Consider the following 14,641-nt stretch of genomic DNA (forward strand, 5'->3'; position numbering starts at 1 on the left):
GGCAGGGACCCCTTCCACCAGACCAGATTTCTCAAAGCCCTGTCCAACCTGACCTTGAACACTGCCATGGAGGGGGCAGCCACAGCTTCTCTGGGCAACCTGTTCCAGTGCCTTACCACCCTCTTAGATACAGGAAAGAAATTCCTTACTTACACCTAACCAAAATCTAGATTATGTAATCTAACTCTAGATTCACCAAAGAAGGTGGCACACAATGAAGAGGAAGAAACTAGGTAGAAAATAGTTCCTTGACAGGAATTGAAAAAGGGTGGTGAGGAGATGGAGGAATGTCGTGGGAATGTGTGATAGTATTGTTCTCCCTTCATGAACTTATTTCTTTTATTCTCTGGTAAAGGAGATCAACTTTCTGTTTAAAGCGGCAACAGCTGTTACGTTGATGCCCCATGGTTTCCTTTTCCAGACTCTGCTGGAAGGGGTTGGGGGATGTAAGTGAGGATCAACATTGCTGTGCCCTGGGGCTTCATTACAACCCCTCCTGTGGCTACACTTAATTTTATAGCTGGCTTCAGATGGAGCTTCTGGCAGCTGAGTAATGCTGTGGTCCAATTCCTAATAAAGCTAACTACATAAGGAAAACTCAGTGGGAAACTAATGTACCCTGTGGGATAATGAGCATATTGTCACCCTCATGTCAGTAAGAAAATTACATTTAGGAGACACCTGCCGAATCCCTTCACCCAAGGCTGTGCAAGTCTTGGAGAGACATTTTGATTGTGGGGAGGAGAGGAGCATGTAACCGATAACATCAAAGATTCCATTTAGTTTCTGGGAGTTGTCAATGTTAATTAGAATTCTAGTTAAGAAGTATTGGACCTTAGTTATGTTCCTATGCACAGCTAATGTGTAGTAAGACCCTTTAGTTCAGAGGGTTGAAGTAAGATGCAAAGTAGGGGGAGTTAGAGCCAGCTGCTAAGGAATAGGCAGTGTTTTTGTTCTTGTATGGAAAGAGCTGTAGGTGGCAATGAAGTTGAAGTGGAGGAAGTGCAGGTGGGAGAAGCCAGGAAAGGAAGGCTTAAATGCAAACTGAGGCTAATAAAGTGTTTGGAGGTGAAGGGAAGTGGAGATAATTTCCCCAAGTCATCAGTTGTAGTTGTGAATGTCACCTTGCAGAGGTTGTTATACAGGTGCACCCTCATAGGTACAAATATTTCTCTATTAGAGAGGGTAGTGTTAGACAAAAAGATTGTTAATGTTTGGATTTAAAATACCTGAGAGTCCCATTCAAAGCAATTTTTTTTTAATTCCTGGAGTGCAAGTAAAGCTGGTAGAAGTGAGTTTTTGTTGTTGAAGGCCCAAACTTGCTTAATACTTCAACCAATACCTGATTCTTTTGGTATTCTACATTTTACTTTCAAAGATGCTTAGTTTCACCTGGGATGGACGCTTTTTCTGATTTGTGTAATAAATAATACCTCTACATAAGGATTGCTGGCTCAAGTGACTCTCTGAAATAATTACTCCACTTGAGGAACACTTCTCTTGTAAAATACGTTGTGGAAGGAACAGTACTGAAAAGTACAGTAGGTCTTGCTAGCAGTTACTTAAGTTGTCCACAGTGAAAGTATAAAGCTGTGTGTAAGCATTCATATTAGAAATTCTGATGAGACTTCAGAAACTTGGGGCAGCAATAAAGCTTTAACCTTTTCTTCTAGTTAATAAAATTTTTGAGCAGATATTTCTTAGGGAAGTTATTCCTGATTGCACTGAAGAATCTATTCAAGGAGACCCTAATAAAATTTCTGATCAAATATTTCTTAGGGAAGTTATTCCTGATCGCACTGAAGAATCTATCCAAGGAGACTAGTGTTATGTGCCTTGTAATTCTGCAAAGATATGCTTGGGTATCTTTAGCTAAAGTACCCAAGTTTTGAAAGATTAGTGAATGTTTGTCATCTTCATGTATCCAAATACAAACAACTTACTGTGAAGTACAGATCCAGACTTTAGCTCTAGACTTCACAAACGTGTTTTTAATTACATTATTTGCTACACAGTGGAGGATATTTAAACAGTTTTACGAGAGGCATCTGTGTTGATTTTGAAACGTCAGTGACTGAATTTCTAGAAAATCTGAACTCTTTATTTTTGGTGTTCTAATGATCATGTTTATTTGCATTTCGCTAGTTTCTTAAACTTTGTGCTGACTTACTAATCTTAAGAGCCAAGCTGGACTTCTTTTACTAATTTATATCTGGTCTTTACAGACTTAATTGCAGCAGCTATAGCCCAGATCCTAAACCATCAGAGTTTATTGGATACATGAGCGTCTATTGTAAATGCAGTGGTCTTCTGTTTGGTGGATGCTGGCAGTCTTCCCATTTCTAGGGAGACAGTCATTATCCAAAAACCACATCCAAAGAAATGATATTCACTGCCAACCGTAAGCAGTGGTTGATCAGAATCAGCTATGTGCAAGTGTTTCCATCTACTTCCTTAGAATCATAGAATGCTTTGGGTTGGAAGGGACCTTTAGAGGTCACCTAGCCCAAACCCCCCCTGCAGTCAGCAGGGATAGCTTCAATTAGACCAGGTTGCTCAGAGCGCTGTCCAGCCTGACCTTGAATGTTTCCAGGGATGGGACCTCCAATACCTCTCTGGGCAATCTCTTCCTGTGTTTCTCCAACCGTATGGTAAAAAAATTCTTCCTTATCTAGTCTAAATCTACCCTCCCTTAGTTTAAAGCCATTACTCCTTGTCTGATCGCAGCAAGCCCTGCTGAAAATATTTTGCCCATCTTTCTTGTAGGCCCCCTTCAGGTACTGGAAGGCTGCTCTAAGGTCTCCCTGCAGCCTTCTCTGCTCCAGGCTGAACAGCCCCAACTCCCTTGGCCTTTCCTCATAGGAGAGGTGCTCCAGCCCTTGGATCATCTTTGTAGCCCTCCTCTGGAGCTGCTCCAACAGCTCCATGTCCTTCTTGGGTTGGGGGCTCCAGAGTTGGACGCAGTACTCCAGGTGGGGTCTCACCAGAGCTGAATAGGGGGGACAGAATCTCCTCCTTTGATCTGCTGGCCACACTTCTGTTGATGCAGCCAAGGGCATGGTTGGCCTTCTGGGCTGCAGGTGCACATTGGTGGTTCATGTCAAGCTTTTCATCCACTGTGAACACCAAGCACTTCCTTGAAAAGCATTTTCTTTAGATTATTGTTTTATTTCACATGAAATTCAAAGTTACCACTTCAAAATCTGACCCTGCTTACGAATTTTTGCCTGGTTTTGGAAGCATGTGTATTCTTTAGTGCATCCTGATGTGCATCTTCAGGTTTCTCAGAAAGTACTGACGTGAGAGTTGAGCTATAAGTCTGCTTAGCTCAATCTCTAGTTTTCAAGAAGTGACCAGTAGGAAAATTTATGAAGGAGTGCTACAGAACACTGCTTCGCCTGACATACTCTTTTGTTTTCCATCAAGTAGCAGAGAGTTCAGTAGAGTCTTTGAGTTGGAGTTGTGTCCGGGTCATCCTTTTTAATAGCCGCCAGTAGACATGTCTTACGTGAATTTGTCTAATGCCTTTTTGAATCCATTTATAATTTTGATTTTTGCAACGTCCTGTGGCAAGGAGTTTTACAATAAGAGAACATTTTCTCTTCTCTTCCTTCTCCCCACTCCCTCCTTAGACCTAATGGGTGAAGATTTTGTTGGGCATCCCAGTTCTTATGTTTTGAGGAACAGCAGATATTCATTCTTTGTATGTTGTCTTTGGACTTTATGTGATTCTTATAGACTGCTGTAGCATAGTCAAATCTTTTCCAGAGTGTAGAATACTAATTTGTCCTTGTAAGAAAGCTGGATTTCATGTCTTACAGTGCTTGTTGTCTTTTTTAGGTCTTTTCTAGTTTGGCTGTGTTCTTTTTTAGATGGCACAACCGTAATTTCATTAATGCTCAGTTCATGGAGAATTACAGTAAAGGAATATTTTGGTGAACATCTACTTAATATTTCTTTGAATGGCAGGTGTGTCATCTTTTAAGTCTCGGAATCCTAGATGTGAAACCGATTTAGGTTTTACATACATCTGGTTATTCATAAGTGGTAAATACAGCGTTTAATATTTTTAAAAGTTAATTCCACTGTTAAGGTACTTTACTTTTGCCTGTAAATCAGTATATAGATAATTCATCTATATATTTCATTTTCAGGAATCTGAGAGACTGTGTGACAAGCTGCTTTTAAGACAAAGAATGAACTTGTTGTCCCAGATGTCTGCTACTCCGATAGACTGCTTGTTTAAGGTTAATAACTTTTATGGCAGAATATGTATGTATTTACATATTGCACGTTCCCTTCCTTTCTAAGATTTTCTTAAATGCAAGGCAGTGTTAATTACCTTAGTACTGCAAAATGTGTTTTCTTAGATGCTAAAAGTGTGGTTTGAATCTAGTGCATTTCTGTGCCAAAATGTTACCAAGTTAATATAATCTTACAGATTTCAGCATGTTATACAAAATATGGAAGCAACCGAGGATTAAATGCTACTGCTGTTGCTATTGATTGGCCCATTTAATGCACAGATGCGATATTACTGTCTGATTATCTCTCACAGCTTTTAGTGCTTGAAATGGAAAGAGTTTTCTGAAATAATTTAAATGTGGTCACATGACAGCTACTTCATATTATATGTTAAACTCATATTATCGTTCTAAAAGAATTTTGCCTATACAAGGACACAAAGCAGAGCTTCTAATTATATGTGTTCACAGCTTATGGCTAGAGGATTAGTAATTTTATAGAAATGTTTTTGCACAGAGGGAGCTCAATTTCGTGACTGAGTCTAAAGAGAACAATAGGAATTGTTTTAATTTTTTATAGTAAGTGAAGTAAGCCAAGAACAGATTCTTTTTAATACTGAATGCCCATTAGGGGGTTTTGTGCTGTGACATTGTTCATTTCTGGTTTCTAATGCTTGGATACATGTCTGTTATAATTGGTTCCTTTCGTTCTGTGCTTCAGTAAATTATTTTTTGTGTGGGTTTTTTTTTTTTTTGTTCTTAAAAGGAGGCTTTTTATATTGGTTCCTCATTCTCTTTATTTTTTTGGCTTTTTGTAGCATATTGCTTCAGGTAATCAGGAGGAAGTGGAGCAATTGCTAAGTCAAGGTGACAGTGATAAGGACACTGTACAGCAAATGTGTCATCCGCTCTGTTACTGTGACAAATGTGAGAAACTAGTTTCTGGGTAAGCACTTTTCATCTCCACAAATATGCCAAAAGCGGTGTAAAAGTCTTCATCCAAGATTTGCTTTACTAAGTATGTTGCTTTTGGTTATAGAGTAAGTTAGTTGCACTTTGGGATGCAGTAGAGAGCGTACGTTTATGTGGTTTGAAAAAGCAGAAGACATATTAGGAGAGTACTGAATGTCTTGGAACCAGCTAATTTTGTCATGGCTGTACGTGCTTTGGTAAATGTGGTGTGAAATTTTTCTTCTCTTGAACCTAACTGACATATCTTGCACAAAACTACATCTCTTAACAAAATGTAAACTCTGTGTACAGTAATTTGTCAGTGTGAAAGGATAAAAAGTTCCAAAGTCAGTTTTTTGCCAGCCTTGGCAGTTTTTCTCTCCTCCTTACTACTGCTGCATAGGTAACTGAGCTGCTTTTAAACCCTTGTGTTTTAAAGTAAACTGAATGATCCTTCCATTATCACTCCATTTTCCCGAGATGACCGGGGATATACACCACTTCATATAGCTGCTATTTGTGGTGAGTGTTGTTGGTTTTCTTCACTAGTGTTTTCTGCTCCTTATGTTCCTTATCTTTGCGATAGCATGTTTTCCAACTTTGCATTGAAGAGTGAGTTTTGCATTGCATTTAGTTGCTCTGGAAACTGGTATCTTGGCAGAGACTGAAGTTACTGTATATTCTTTTAAGCTTAGTGTCTTATAGCTAAGTTATTGTTTGTTTGTTTGCTTGTTTGCTGGCTGTTTACTTTTGCCTTAGTGGTTACCACAGTAGTTCTTTCTTCAGCTGTGAAAAAAAGTAAAAATGTGTCATCAGAAACCCGTCTTGTTTTAAAGATCTGTCACACTGAGAAATTAGTCTTTTCTCTCTCCTGCAGCTGGCTGTGAGTGGTGGATCTGTACCATATTCTGTCTTGTAATGTTCGTTATGCCATTGATCTTACATTTATTAGAAGATGTATTAATTTTCTTAGTGACTTTTTAAACAAACTGTTTCCTTTTGTTGTTACTATCTTGAATCCCAATAGGAGAGTAGTTTGTGTGACATGGCTTTATTTTCTCTGTTTTTCTTACACATAAGATACAAGCATAGCTTGCTATTAGCAGGACGTTCTTCTATGGGCTTTGATCTTGAGTAATCTGCAGCAGAAAAATGATATGCTAACAAAGCGAATATACAGCATATAGAAACATAGTATGCAGAAATACAGGATGTCTTGGTTTATAGTTCATGTTTGAATTTGAAAAGTAGCAATGTTCTTGTGCAGAGTTTACTTCTGTCTTTTAATATCTGCCTGTTTTTCAAGGGCAAACATCATTAGTGGATTTACTAGTAGCCAAAGGAGCCACTGTCAATGCTACAGATTACCACGGTTCAACTCCACTTCACCTTGCCTGTCAGAAGGGATATCAAAATGTTACAGTAAGCAGCAAAAGGCTTAATTAGAAATAAAAAGGAATACTTAACCTAAATAATAAATATATGACTCTTACTAAGCTGTTCAGCTGTTACTGTCATTTAGGTCTTCTGAGAAGCTTTTACCGGAACTGTCTACCCTGTCAGAATTGAGGATCTTTTATCATTGTAGTTTGCATGATAGTTTACTGCAAGGTTTTCAGCCATTTGTAATAACTAAGCAATTGAAAGCTATGCATGCCAAATAATTTATCTATTTTATTAATGCAAATCTCTAATACACAGTACAAAGAGCCTCTTAACATCTCTGCTCTTGATTAAGACAGAAGAACCATTGCAGTCATTGGAATGAATTAAATGACTGCACATTGTGTTTAGTATAGACTGTATAACTACATTAATTATTGTGTACTTGAATTTTATATATGTGAGATTTTTCAATTAGCATTGTTGAAATTAAACCGGGTCTTCACTTATATAGTGAGTAAGCATAGTCTTCACTTACACTCTTCAAATATGGAATAAATTATCATGTAGTATATGTATTGCAGTGTTTGCTGCAGTAGATGATTCATTTTTTTCAATGAAAACTCTGAATATGTAAGAAGCAGCTTTTATTTGGTTCTTGGGGTAGGGCAAAACATTACTGTAACGCTAAGAGGGTAGTGCCTGAAACAGGAGAGACATAGCTAGTTTTTCGTTAAGTGCTTCATCATGCTAGAAACCTAAAGGAATCTACAGAGTAACAGTTGTTTGTCCATTATTTTTTTTTACTTAAATGTCTTACTTTCATTTTTCTTTTAAGCTTCTCTTATTGCACTATAAGGCAAGTACTGATGTTCAGGACAATAATGGAAATACTCCACTTCATTTAGCCTGCACTTATGGTCATGAGGATGTAAGTAATTGTTTTGTAACAAACTAAATGGACAGTCTAATGGAATGAAATTAAACTGTGATGTGAATTTAGTTTGCACTAAACATACGTATTTTAAAAAGTAGCCAAAAAGGACTTGGAGGCTAACTATTTAACGCTGTAAATTAGGACTTTATTCAGTAGTTCATAATAATTTTTATTTTGCATTCACATTAAAGATAGTGGTATTGTGCAAATTTAGTTATTTAACTCTTTGTTTAATGACACTGAACCATAAAAGCCTGCCCTTTAGGTAATGGGCTATATGAGCAGCAATGAAAAAAAACCTTTTTAGGATTCCACATGTTACTTGAGTTGAGAGACAATGCAATAATTTATTGATAGCTCTCCTTCTCTTTCCAGTGCGTCAAAGCTTTAGTCTACTATGATGTGCATTCCTGTAGACTAGATATTGGTAATGAAAAGGGAGATACTCCTCTCCATATAGCTGCTCGTTGGGGCTATCAAGGGATCATAGAAGTGCTTTTGCAAAATGGGGCAAATCCAGAAATTCAAAACCGGATGAAAGAGACTTCCCTACAGTGTGCATTAAATTCCAAGGTATTCCTCGTTGTCTTCTAGCCTGATTTCTTTCTGATGTAATTCCACAGAGGTGTAGATGCTTACCTGCTAATAGGATTCTGTGGTGTGGTACTATTAAAGTGAAAATGTGTGTTTGTCTTTAAGGAAGAAGGCTCGCATTTTAAATCTAGTGGTGTCCGCACCACTGTAGTCTGTGGTGTAGAACATAAACTTGTAGATGGCTACTTTTAATCTGCTCAGTCATAACCTGTTACTAACATTAGGTTGTTGACTAATTTGTGTTTCAGTCAGTAGATTCCTCTTTGAGTTATGCTGGTTCTCTTTATTAATGTTTTTATGCAGATTTTGTCATTGATGGAATTAAATTATCTAACATTTGAAAGAGGACAGAGTGCTTCTGAGGTAACAACCGATGCAAGTTGCTAAACTTTTTTTTGCCTACATTTAACCTGCTTAATCTGATATGTAATTTTTTATGTTTTGGGTGGCGTTTTTTTTTGCTCACTTTAAGTCACCGCTTAGGTCTCCTCAGCACTCAGTGGAAACTTTCAGCAGAGGATCATCTGTCTCAAGCCTGTCATCGGCATCAACTGATATAAGGCAAGAAGAAGTAAAAAATAGTTATAAAGAGGTAAGACTGAAGTAGATGTTTTGACAATAAGCAAAGTGAGGGAAGCTAGAATAGTGGTATTTTGCAAAGCTGTTTTAAACTGTTTCTTCAGGAATGGCCTTCTGTCTGATTTGGAGTATAATATGCTGCTATCCGCAGGTGCTTGTCAGCTCAGTATCTAAACACTTGTTATTGTATGGTATCAACTGCTCTGCTGCTTATTTCTGCAGAACAACTGAAAGCATATTTTGAGTAGTTGTTCAGATTTACTGGAGTTAACTACATAATTTGAGAGGTTGTTGAGATTTACAAAATTATAATGGCAGTCAGGGCCCCAAGGACCTTGCTGTCCTGTCCAGGAATTGAATGCTATTGTTAGCTTACAGAATCAGTCAGGGAAAAGAGACTAGTACAGGCATACTGGCAAACAACTCGACAAACTAGAATGTTAAGACAAGTTTTCAAAATAGGCATAGGAAATCAATTTTGTAACATATGAAGAAGTACACACTATATACTAAATATCTTGCACATATGTGTTTGCTGATTTTGCTCTGTCCACACCAAACAAGATGCCACCCCGTGAATTTTTTCATGTGGGGCCTCAGATCTGTACTTTCTATTTATGCCCTCCTAAGACTGTCATATCACCATTTCTTCTGATGCTTCTCTGTTTATTTTTTTCCCAGTCCTCCTGTTCCCTTTTTTCCGAATTGACCTCCTTAGTATTTTTATTTCTCTCCATATCACCTCTGCATTCAATTTCTTCCTTTTCCTGCTATTAAAAGATTCTTCTCTTGCCAAAAGTTTCTGTTTTCTAAAAACGTTCAAGAAACTCAGAGATGTAAAGTTTGACTGGACAATATTTGTTCACATTTTGTTACCAGTTACTCCGAGAGCGCCTCAATGTAGGAGTGCATGTCCTTGTTTGTACAGAGGCCCGCACTCTAAATAGGGTCTAATGTACATAAAAGTTCAGCTCATAGATTGAGGATTTATTTTCCCTTAAAGGAACAAATTTATCACACCCAAGAGCTAAGACTGTAGTTCAAACCAGGGAAGAAGATTACAAGCAGCTTACACCTGAGACTGTTGGGGTTAATGACCTTCTCCTGTAATCCAGCTTTAGTTCATTTCTGTTTGCCAAGTTTTACATGGGCTCACTGCTCTTACTCTTACTGAGCAAAGAGGCAAGGGCTTAATCCTGAGAGAGCTCCGCGAAGGGAATGCCACTGGAAGTAATGGGAAGCTGGTAAGGTCAATTTTCCAGACTTCAAGGCGTAGACCATGGGCTAAGGGCATGCAATTAGATCTTTATTACTCAATACTGCTGGAGAACTAAACTCTTTGCTTAAATGAGCCAGTTCATGGTATGTGTCTTGTGTGTGGCTTGTTTACAACTTAGAGAGAGTAAAAAAGACAGGTGTGTAAATTTGGAACTCCCTGTTGGAACTAATAAATCCTTGGACATTTGCTGTTCAGCAATGCGAGTGAATTGCAGTAGATTTGTTTCATCTATTTTTACATTTAAAGGAAGGTACTTCTGTTCCATGGAGGAGTGAGAAAGCAAACTGAAAAGATGAGGAAATGCACGTAGCAGACATTTTGCCCTAAGTACTCTTAATAAATTATCTATAAGCTGCATAACAGATGTTGTATGCTTCTCCACTGCTAGGGCCTGAGGCATTCTTTGGAACTGTAGGGAAGCTGTTATTTTTGGAAAGAAATTATCAGAGCTTGTTGGGTCACTTGCTATTACTGATAGGCATCTTGTATGTGGTAAGGCTCACTCCTGAAAATCAAGACCTTCATATTCTCCGGTGACATTATCCTATATGATTAGGGGAAAATTATGGGAGGCACAGATCTCCCTGGTGTATATATAGTCCATTTTAGACGTATATGTAGAGATGGCATCAGTGCACTGAGGAGCGCCTTCCGTCTCTTGTTCTCCCCACTTGCCTCTTTTCCCCCTTCCGAGCTCTTAAACAGCAGAGTACTTACACCCAGCAGTTGTGCTCAGGCATTGGCTGACTTGAGCATACACGTACTTAATCGGTGTAATGCTGGTCCCCTGGAAGAACTCTCTGAGTTGCAGACCTGGCTTTTGCTAATGCATATACCCTTTGATATTTATATCTTTTCAGATTTTAAGTACAAAAACAAATTTCATACTCGCAATCAAGTTAGATTTACAAATGTTTGATTTTTAACATAGGAATAAAACAGTAGTCTGCAGATGTGAACAATTGGAAAGTATCTTTTTCATGTTAAACCGTTGTATCTCAAACAGCAAAATAAAACCTGCCATCCTTCGTGCTTCTGGTAGCGTATAGTAGCTCAGCAAGAGTCCAGCCGGTACTAGTGTGTATCAGGGTAGAAATTGGTGTGAGTAGGGATTTTTAATGTTAGGTTCACAACAGGAATGCATGGTCAGCTGCTGATGAATTGGCATAATAATGTGTATCAGCTTACATGGCTGTGTTTATGTGTGGACAACATGTCCTCTATTTAGGTAATTACTGTTTAAACAAGTCAGAGATCTTCAGATGGCCACAGGCGTTGCACAGCTTTTGTATTTCGTAAAGGAATAAGGTTTTTCCTTTAAAACTTTATCTAAACAAATATGAAATGGGTCAGCAGTAATCCTACCACATGAGCTTAATAGATTAGTAAAGGACACAGGTTTTCCTATGTACAGCTTAGTAACAGTAGTAACAAAGCAAATAAATTGTTTTCTTCATACATAGGTGGAAAAACTGCTAAGAGCAGTTGCTGATGGAGATCTGGAAATGGTGAGTCTTAGCATGGCTGTTGAATATTATTGAATTCCAATTTACTTGGTTCAAAGTGAGGAATTTATTTATAAATAATGTTAAGTGAATAATGCTTTGGTTAATACCTTCCTTCAGCAACAATTAATCAAATGCAGCTCATTTGCTACGAAGAATATTCACTCCGTGTCCCCAAATTATTTTACCTACAGTGCTTTAAGGCCCATTACTTTGACATTTCCATAACCTCTTGCGCTAAAGAATTTACTTTATATTGAATAATTCCTTTGTGAAGGCCCGTGATTTAAAAATGCGTGCATAGTCACCTATAGGAGATGCAAAGAACTTGGGAAGAACAACATTCAGGGCAGTAATGTTGAAAAAAAAAATTGTAGGAAAAAGCAATTTATTTGCTTGCAGGTGCTCAAGCTGCACTGTCCAATGCCGTTGTTAGATGGGGAGCATGGTGCATTGCTAACTGTAGAAAGATATGCATACTGAGGTCACAATATTGGACTGGATATGCAGTCAGCACAAAACAAAAGGCAGAATAGATGAGTTCTCAGGTAAATCTGATTTTTGACAGCAAATCCAATAGAAAGTGTTATTATTCCCAGTTGCTTGTTCCTGTGTCACAGAAGTACATCGTATCTTTTCGTGTTTGTGAAGTGATGCGCATGCTCGAGTGGCAGTGCTGTGCATCAGTTCTGGAAATTGAGTGGTGGGATTTACAGTTTGCGGTTTTTTGACTTCAGAAGCATTCCAGTAATAGAGTGTTTTTAAATCCAGAAATGCTTTTTGATTCCTAAATTGCTAGGTTCACTAATGCTTTGAATATTGTCTACTCTTTATTGTGTGTTTACTGCATGTAATAATTGTACGTAGGTACTATAAATGAAAAATGGGCTTCTGTTTTTTGTGATGACTTTTTGTTACTGTTTCATACAGAGAAGAAGTATAGGTGACACCAGTCAGTACAGAGAAGTTATCTCAGGGGCATACAACTTCTCTGTAGTTTGGATTTCACTTCAAATAGATAGCTGATGGCTATAATAACACCAGTTTCAGAGTTGATGTTGTGTAATTTCTGATACTTACCACCTGTCTTGATGTATTTTTTAGTTACTATTGCCCTTTGTTCCTGAAAGTTTGAACAATAAGGTGCTTCCAGTGTCATTCCACTGAAAAACTGGGGAAAACACGGAAATCTTTAGGAGTTTTGTTTTTGGAAAGATGTACAGGCTGTACGTTTCTTAGTTGTTTTGTAGGTCACAGAACAAAATCATGAACCCATGTGAGAATGCAGGGTTTCTCTGCTGGATGCATGTTCTGAAAAATTTGTGATATGTACCAGGAGTTACAGATGCTAATGAAGCATCAGACAGTCATAACAGAATAGATAATCTGCATCAGAAAATACATACCATGTTAACATTGATTCTCTCGTGTTTTATTCTAGTTAGATGATAGGAACCAATTAATCTATCAACTGATAGAGGAAAGAACTGTTCAGTTATTAAGTAAATATCATTATTCTGGTTTGCAAGGTAACTTAATCTTAGTAATTATTTCCAGGTCAGCCCTTAAGCCATTTCAAGAAGCAGCAATACATACAATGGTGATATTTAGCATCTTTCTGTCAATTAGTGAACATGAATGTATTACAATTAACATTTCACAAACTTTGTCAAAATCTAAGCTGCATCATGAAAATATTTAAAGAAAGTTAAATATGGTGCTATAATTTGCTGGAAAATTAGTATCTAGCACTGCTCAACAGATATCAGCAATGAAAAGCATATAGAAATCTAATCTATGCATTCAGATGACAGAATTACCTTATTTTTTGTGGCTTTATTTCCGCGTTACTCAAGTTCATGTAAAATGGTTGATTATAAAGAGAATTGTCCAGTTGGATGGCAAAGATTACAGCTTGCATATCTATTAAAAAACCACATTTTTTAAAAAAACACTTTCTTGTTCTGACAGCCTGAAGACTGTCTCCATAGGAACAGAAGCAGCAGTAGGGTCATTAGTGCTGCTATAGATTTCCGCTGTGACAGCCAATTGAGCTTTGCCAGAGGAGGCGTTTAAAAAAAGTGCTATGAAATTGGAAGATTTAAAAAAAACCAAAAATGCTGTGATTGGTCAGGAAGCCAGAAAACAACCTTTGTCATCATTGCAACACCTGCAAACTTCAAAACCAAGTATGCTTTAGATTGCAGATAATGATGTTAATCAATGACAGTTACTTTAATTAGCTGACCCAATGGCAACTAATTCTAGATTTTGAAAATAAAATTTAGCCCACTTTGGTAAATTTTTTGTGTCTGTAGTGAGAAAGAAATATTTTTGGATAGTATGGAGGGAATGTCTGTATAGAAAGGATTAAGCTTTATTCCCAAAATATGTTCCAGAGTTACTCAGCAGCTTTTTTGGGGGACGTTCTCAAACTATTTTTACGTGTTTAGTGGTTGCTGAATTGGTAGAGATAATTATTATAGCTCCGTTATTGGTGGAGACTGTTAAGAATTGTCTCAGCCCATTGTATATGGCTTTGAACAAAGCCTTTATAAGGCTCCAAGTCAGTAAAGTGTGGTGTAGAAGTAGTTGATACTGCTGAAGATCAATTTTAGGTCTTTCATCCTTAGAGACTGGATTTGGTGGTACACCATGGCTCCATAGCGATGGATGAACCATGCCGCTTTCAACAAAGATACTTAGATTTAAAAAACAAGCAAATAAAAAACCGTAACTTTTATTGTTAGAGTGGAATAACACTAGAACAGATCTGAGATGTTACAGAACCTCTTCCATTAAAAGTGTTTGAGAAAAGGTTAGTCAAAATTCTGTCGATGGTATTAAGGAAGAATTGACCGTGTCTCAGCGTAGAATACTGGATTAGGCACTCTGCTGAAATTGCTTCCATCCAGCTAGCCTTGCCTTTTCCGGTGGAATGGATATGTGAAAATCCACCATAAAAAAAGCAGATCTCTTGTATAAAAGAAGTGTTGTGGAGCTGCTAAAAGTCTGACATACTGGGTGCAGTACACCTAGAGTGCTCTGCTAAATGTCCCAGGAAGTTTGGTACTCAGCAATGTGAAGAAAGTTTTAGATGACGAGTTAGCTGGCAAAGAGACATCATGGACAGTTTCCTGAGATGCTTCAGTGTGCGTCTGCTTAAAAG

General features: G+C 37.8%; 1 protein-coding gene across 10 annotated transcripts in view; it reads left to right on the forward strand.

Annotated features, from left to right (window-relative positions):
* Positions 1–14,641, forward strand: part of ANKRD27 (ankyrin repeat domain 27) — a 69,219-nt gene that overhangs the window by 41,972 nt on the left and 12,606 nt on the right. For 7 of the 10 annotated variants that reach the window (XM_075433963.1, XM_075433967.1, XM_075433969.1 and 4 more), the window contains exons 13-21: positions 4,155–4,247; positions 5,063–5,190; positions 5,635–5,717; positions 6,502–6,617; positions 7,417–7,509; positions 7,891–8,088; positions 8,413–8,472; positions 8,582–8,701; positions 11,431–11,475. In XM_075433963.1, the coding sequence (XP_075290078.1) occupies positions 4,155–4,247; positions 5,063–5,190; positions 5,635–5,717; positions 6,502–6,617; positions 7,417–7,509; positions 7,891–8,088; positions 8,413–8,472; positions 8,582–8,701; positions 11,431–11,475 (936 nt within the window). The remainder of the gene's footprint in view (positions 1–4,154; positions 4,248–5,062; positions 5,191–5,634; positions 5,718–6,501; positions 6,618–7,416; positions 7,510–7,890; positions 8,089–8,412; positions 8,473–8,581; positions 8,702–11,430; positions 11,476–14,641) is intronic. The other 3 variants (XM_075433960.1, XM_075433962.1, XM_075433964.1) reach the window with 2 other exon arrangements.

The sequence above is a fragment of the Opisthocomus hoazin genome, chromosome 12 (genome assembly GCF_030867145.1).
Source record: "Opisthocomus hoazin isolate bOpiHoa1 chromosome 12, bOpiHoa1.hap1, whole genome shotgun sequence".
Taxonomy (NCBI): Eukaryota; Metazoa; Chordata; class Aves; order Opisthocomiformes; family Opisthocomidae; genus Opisthocomus; species Opisthocomus hoazin.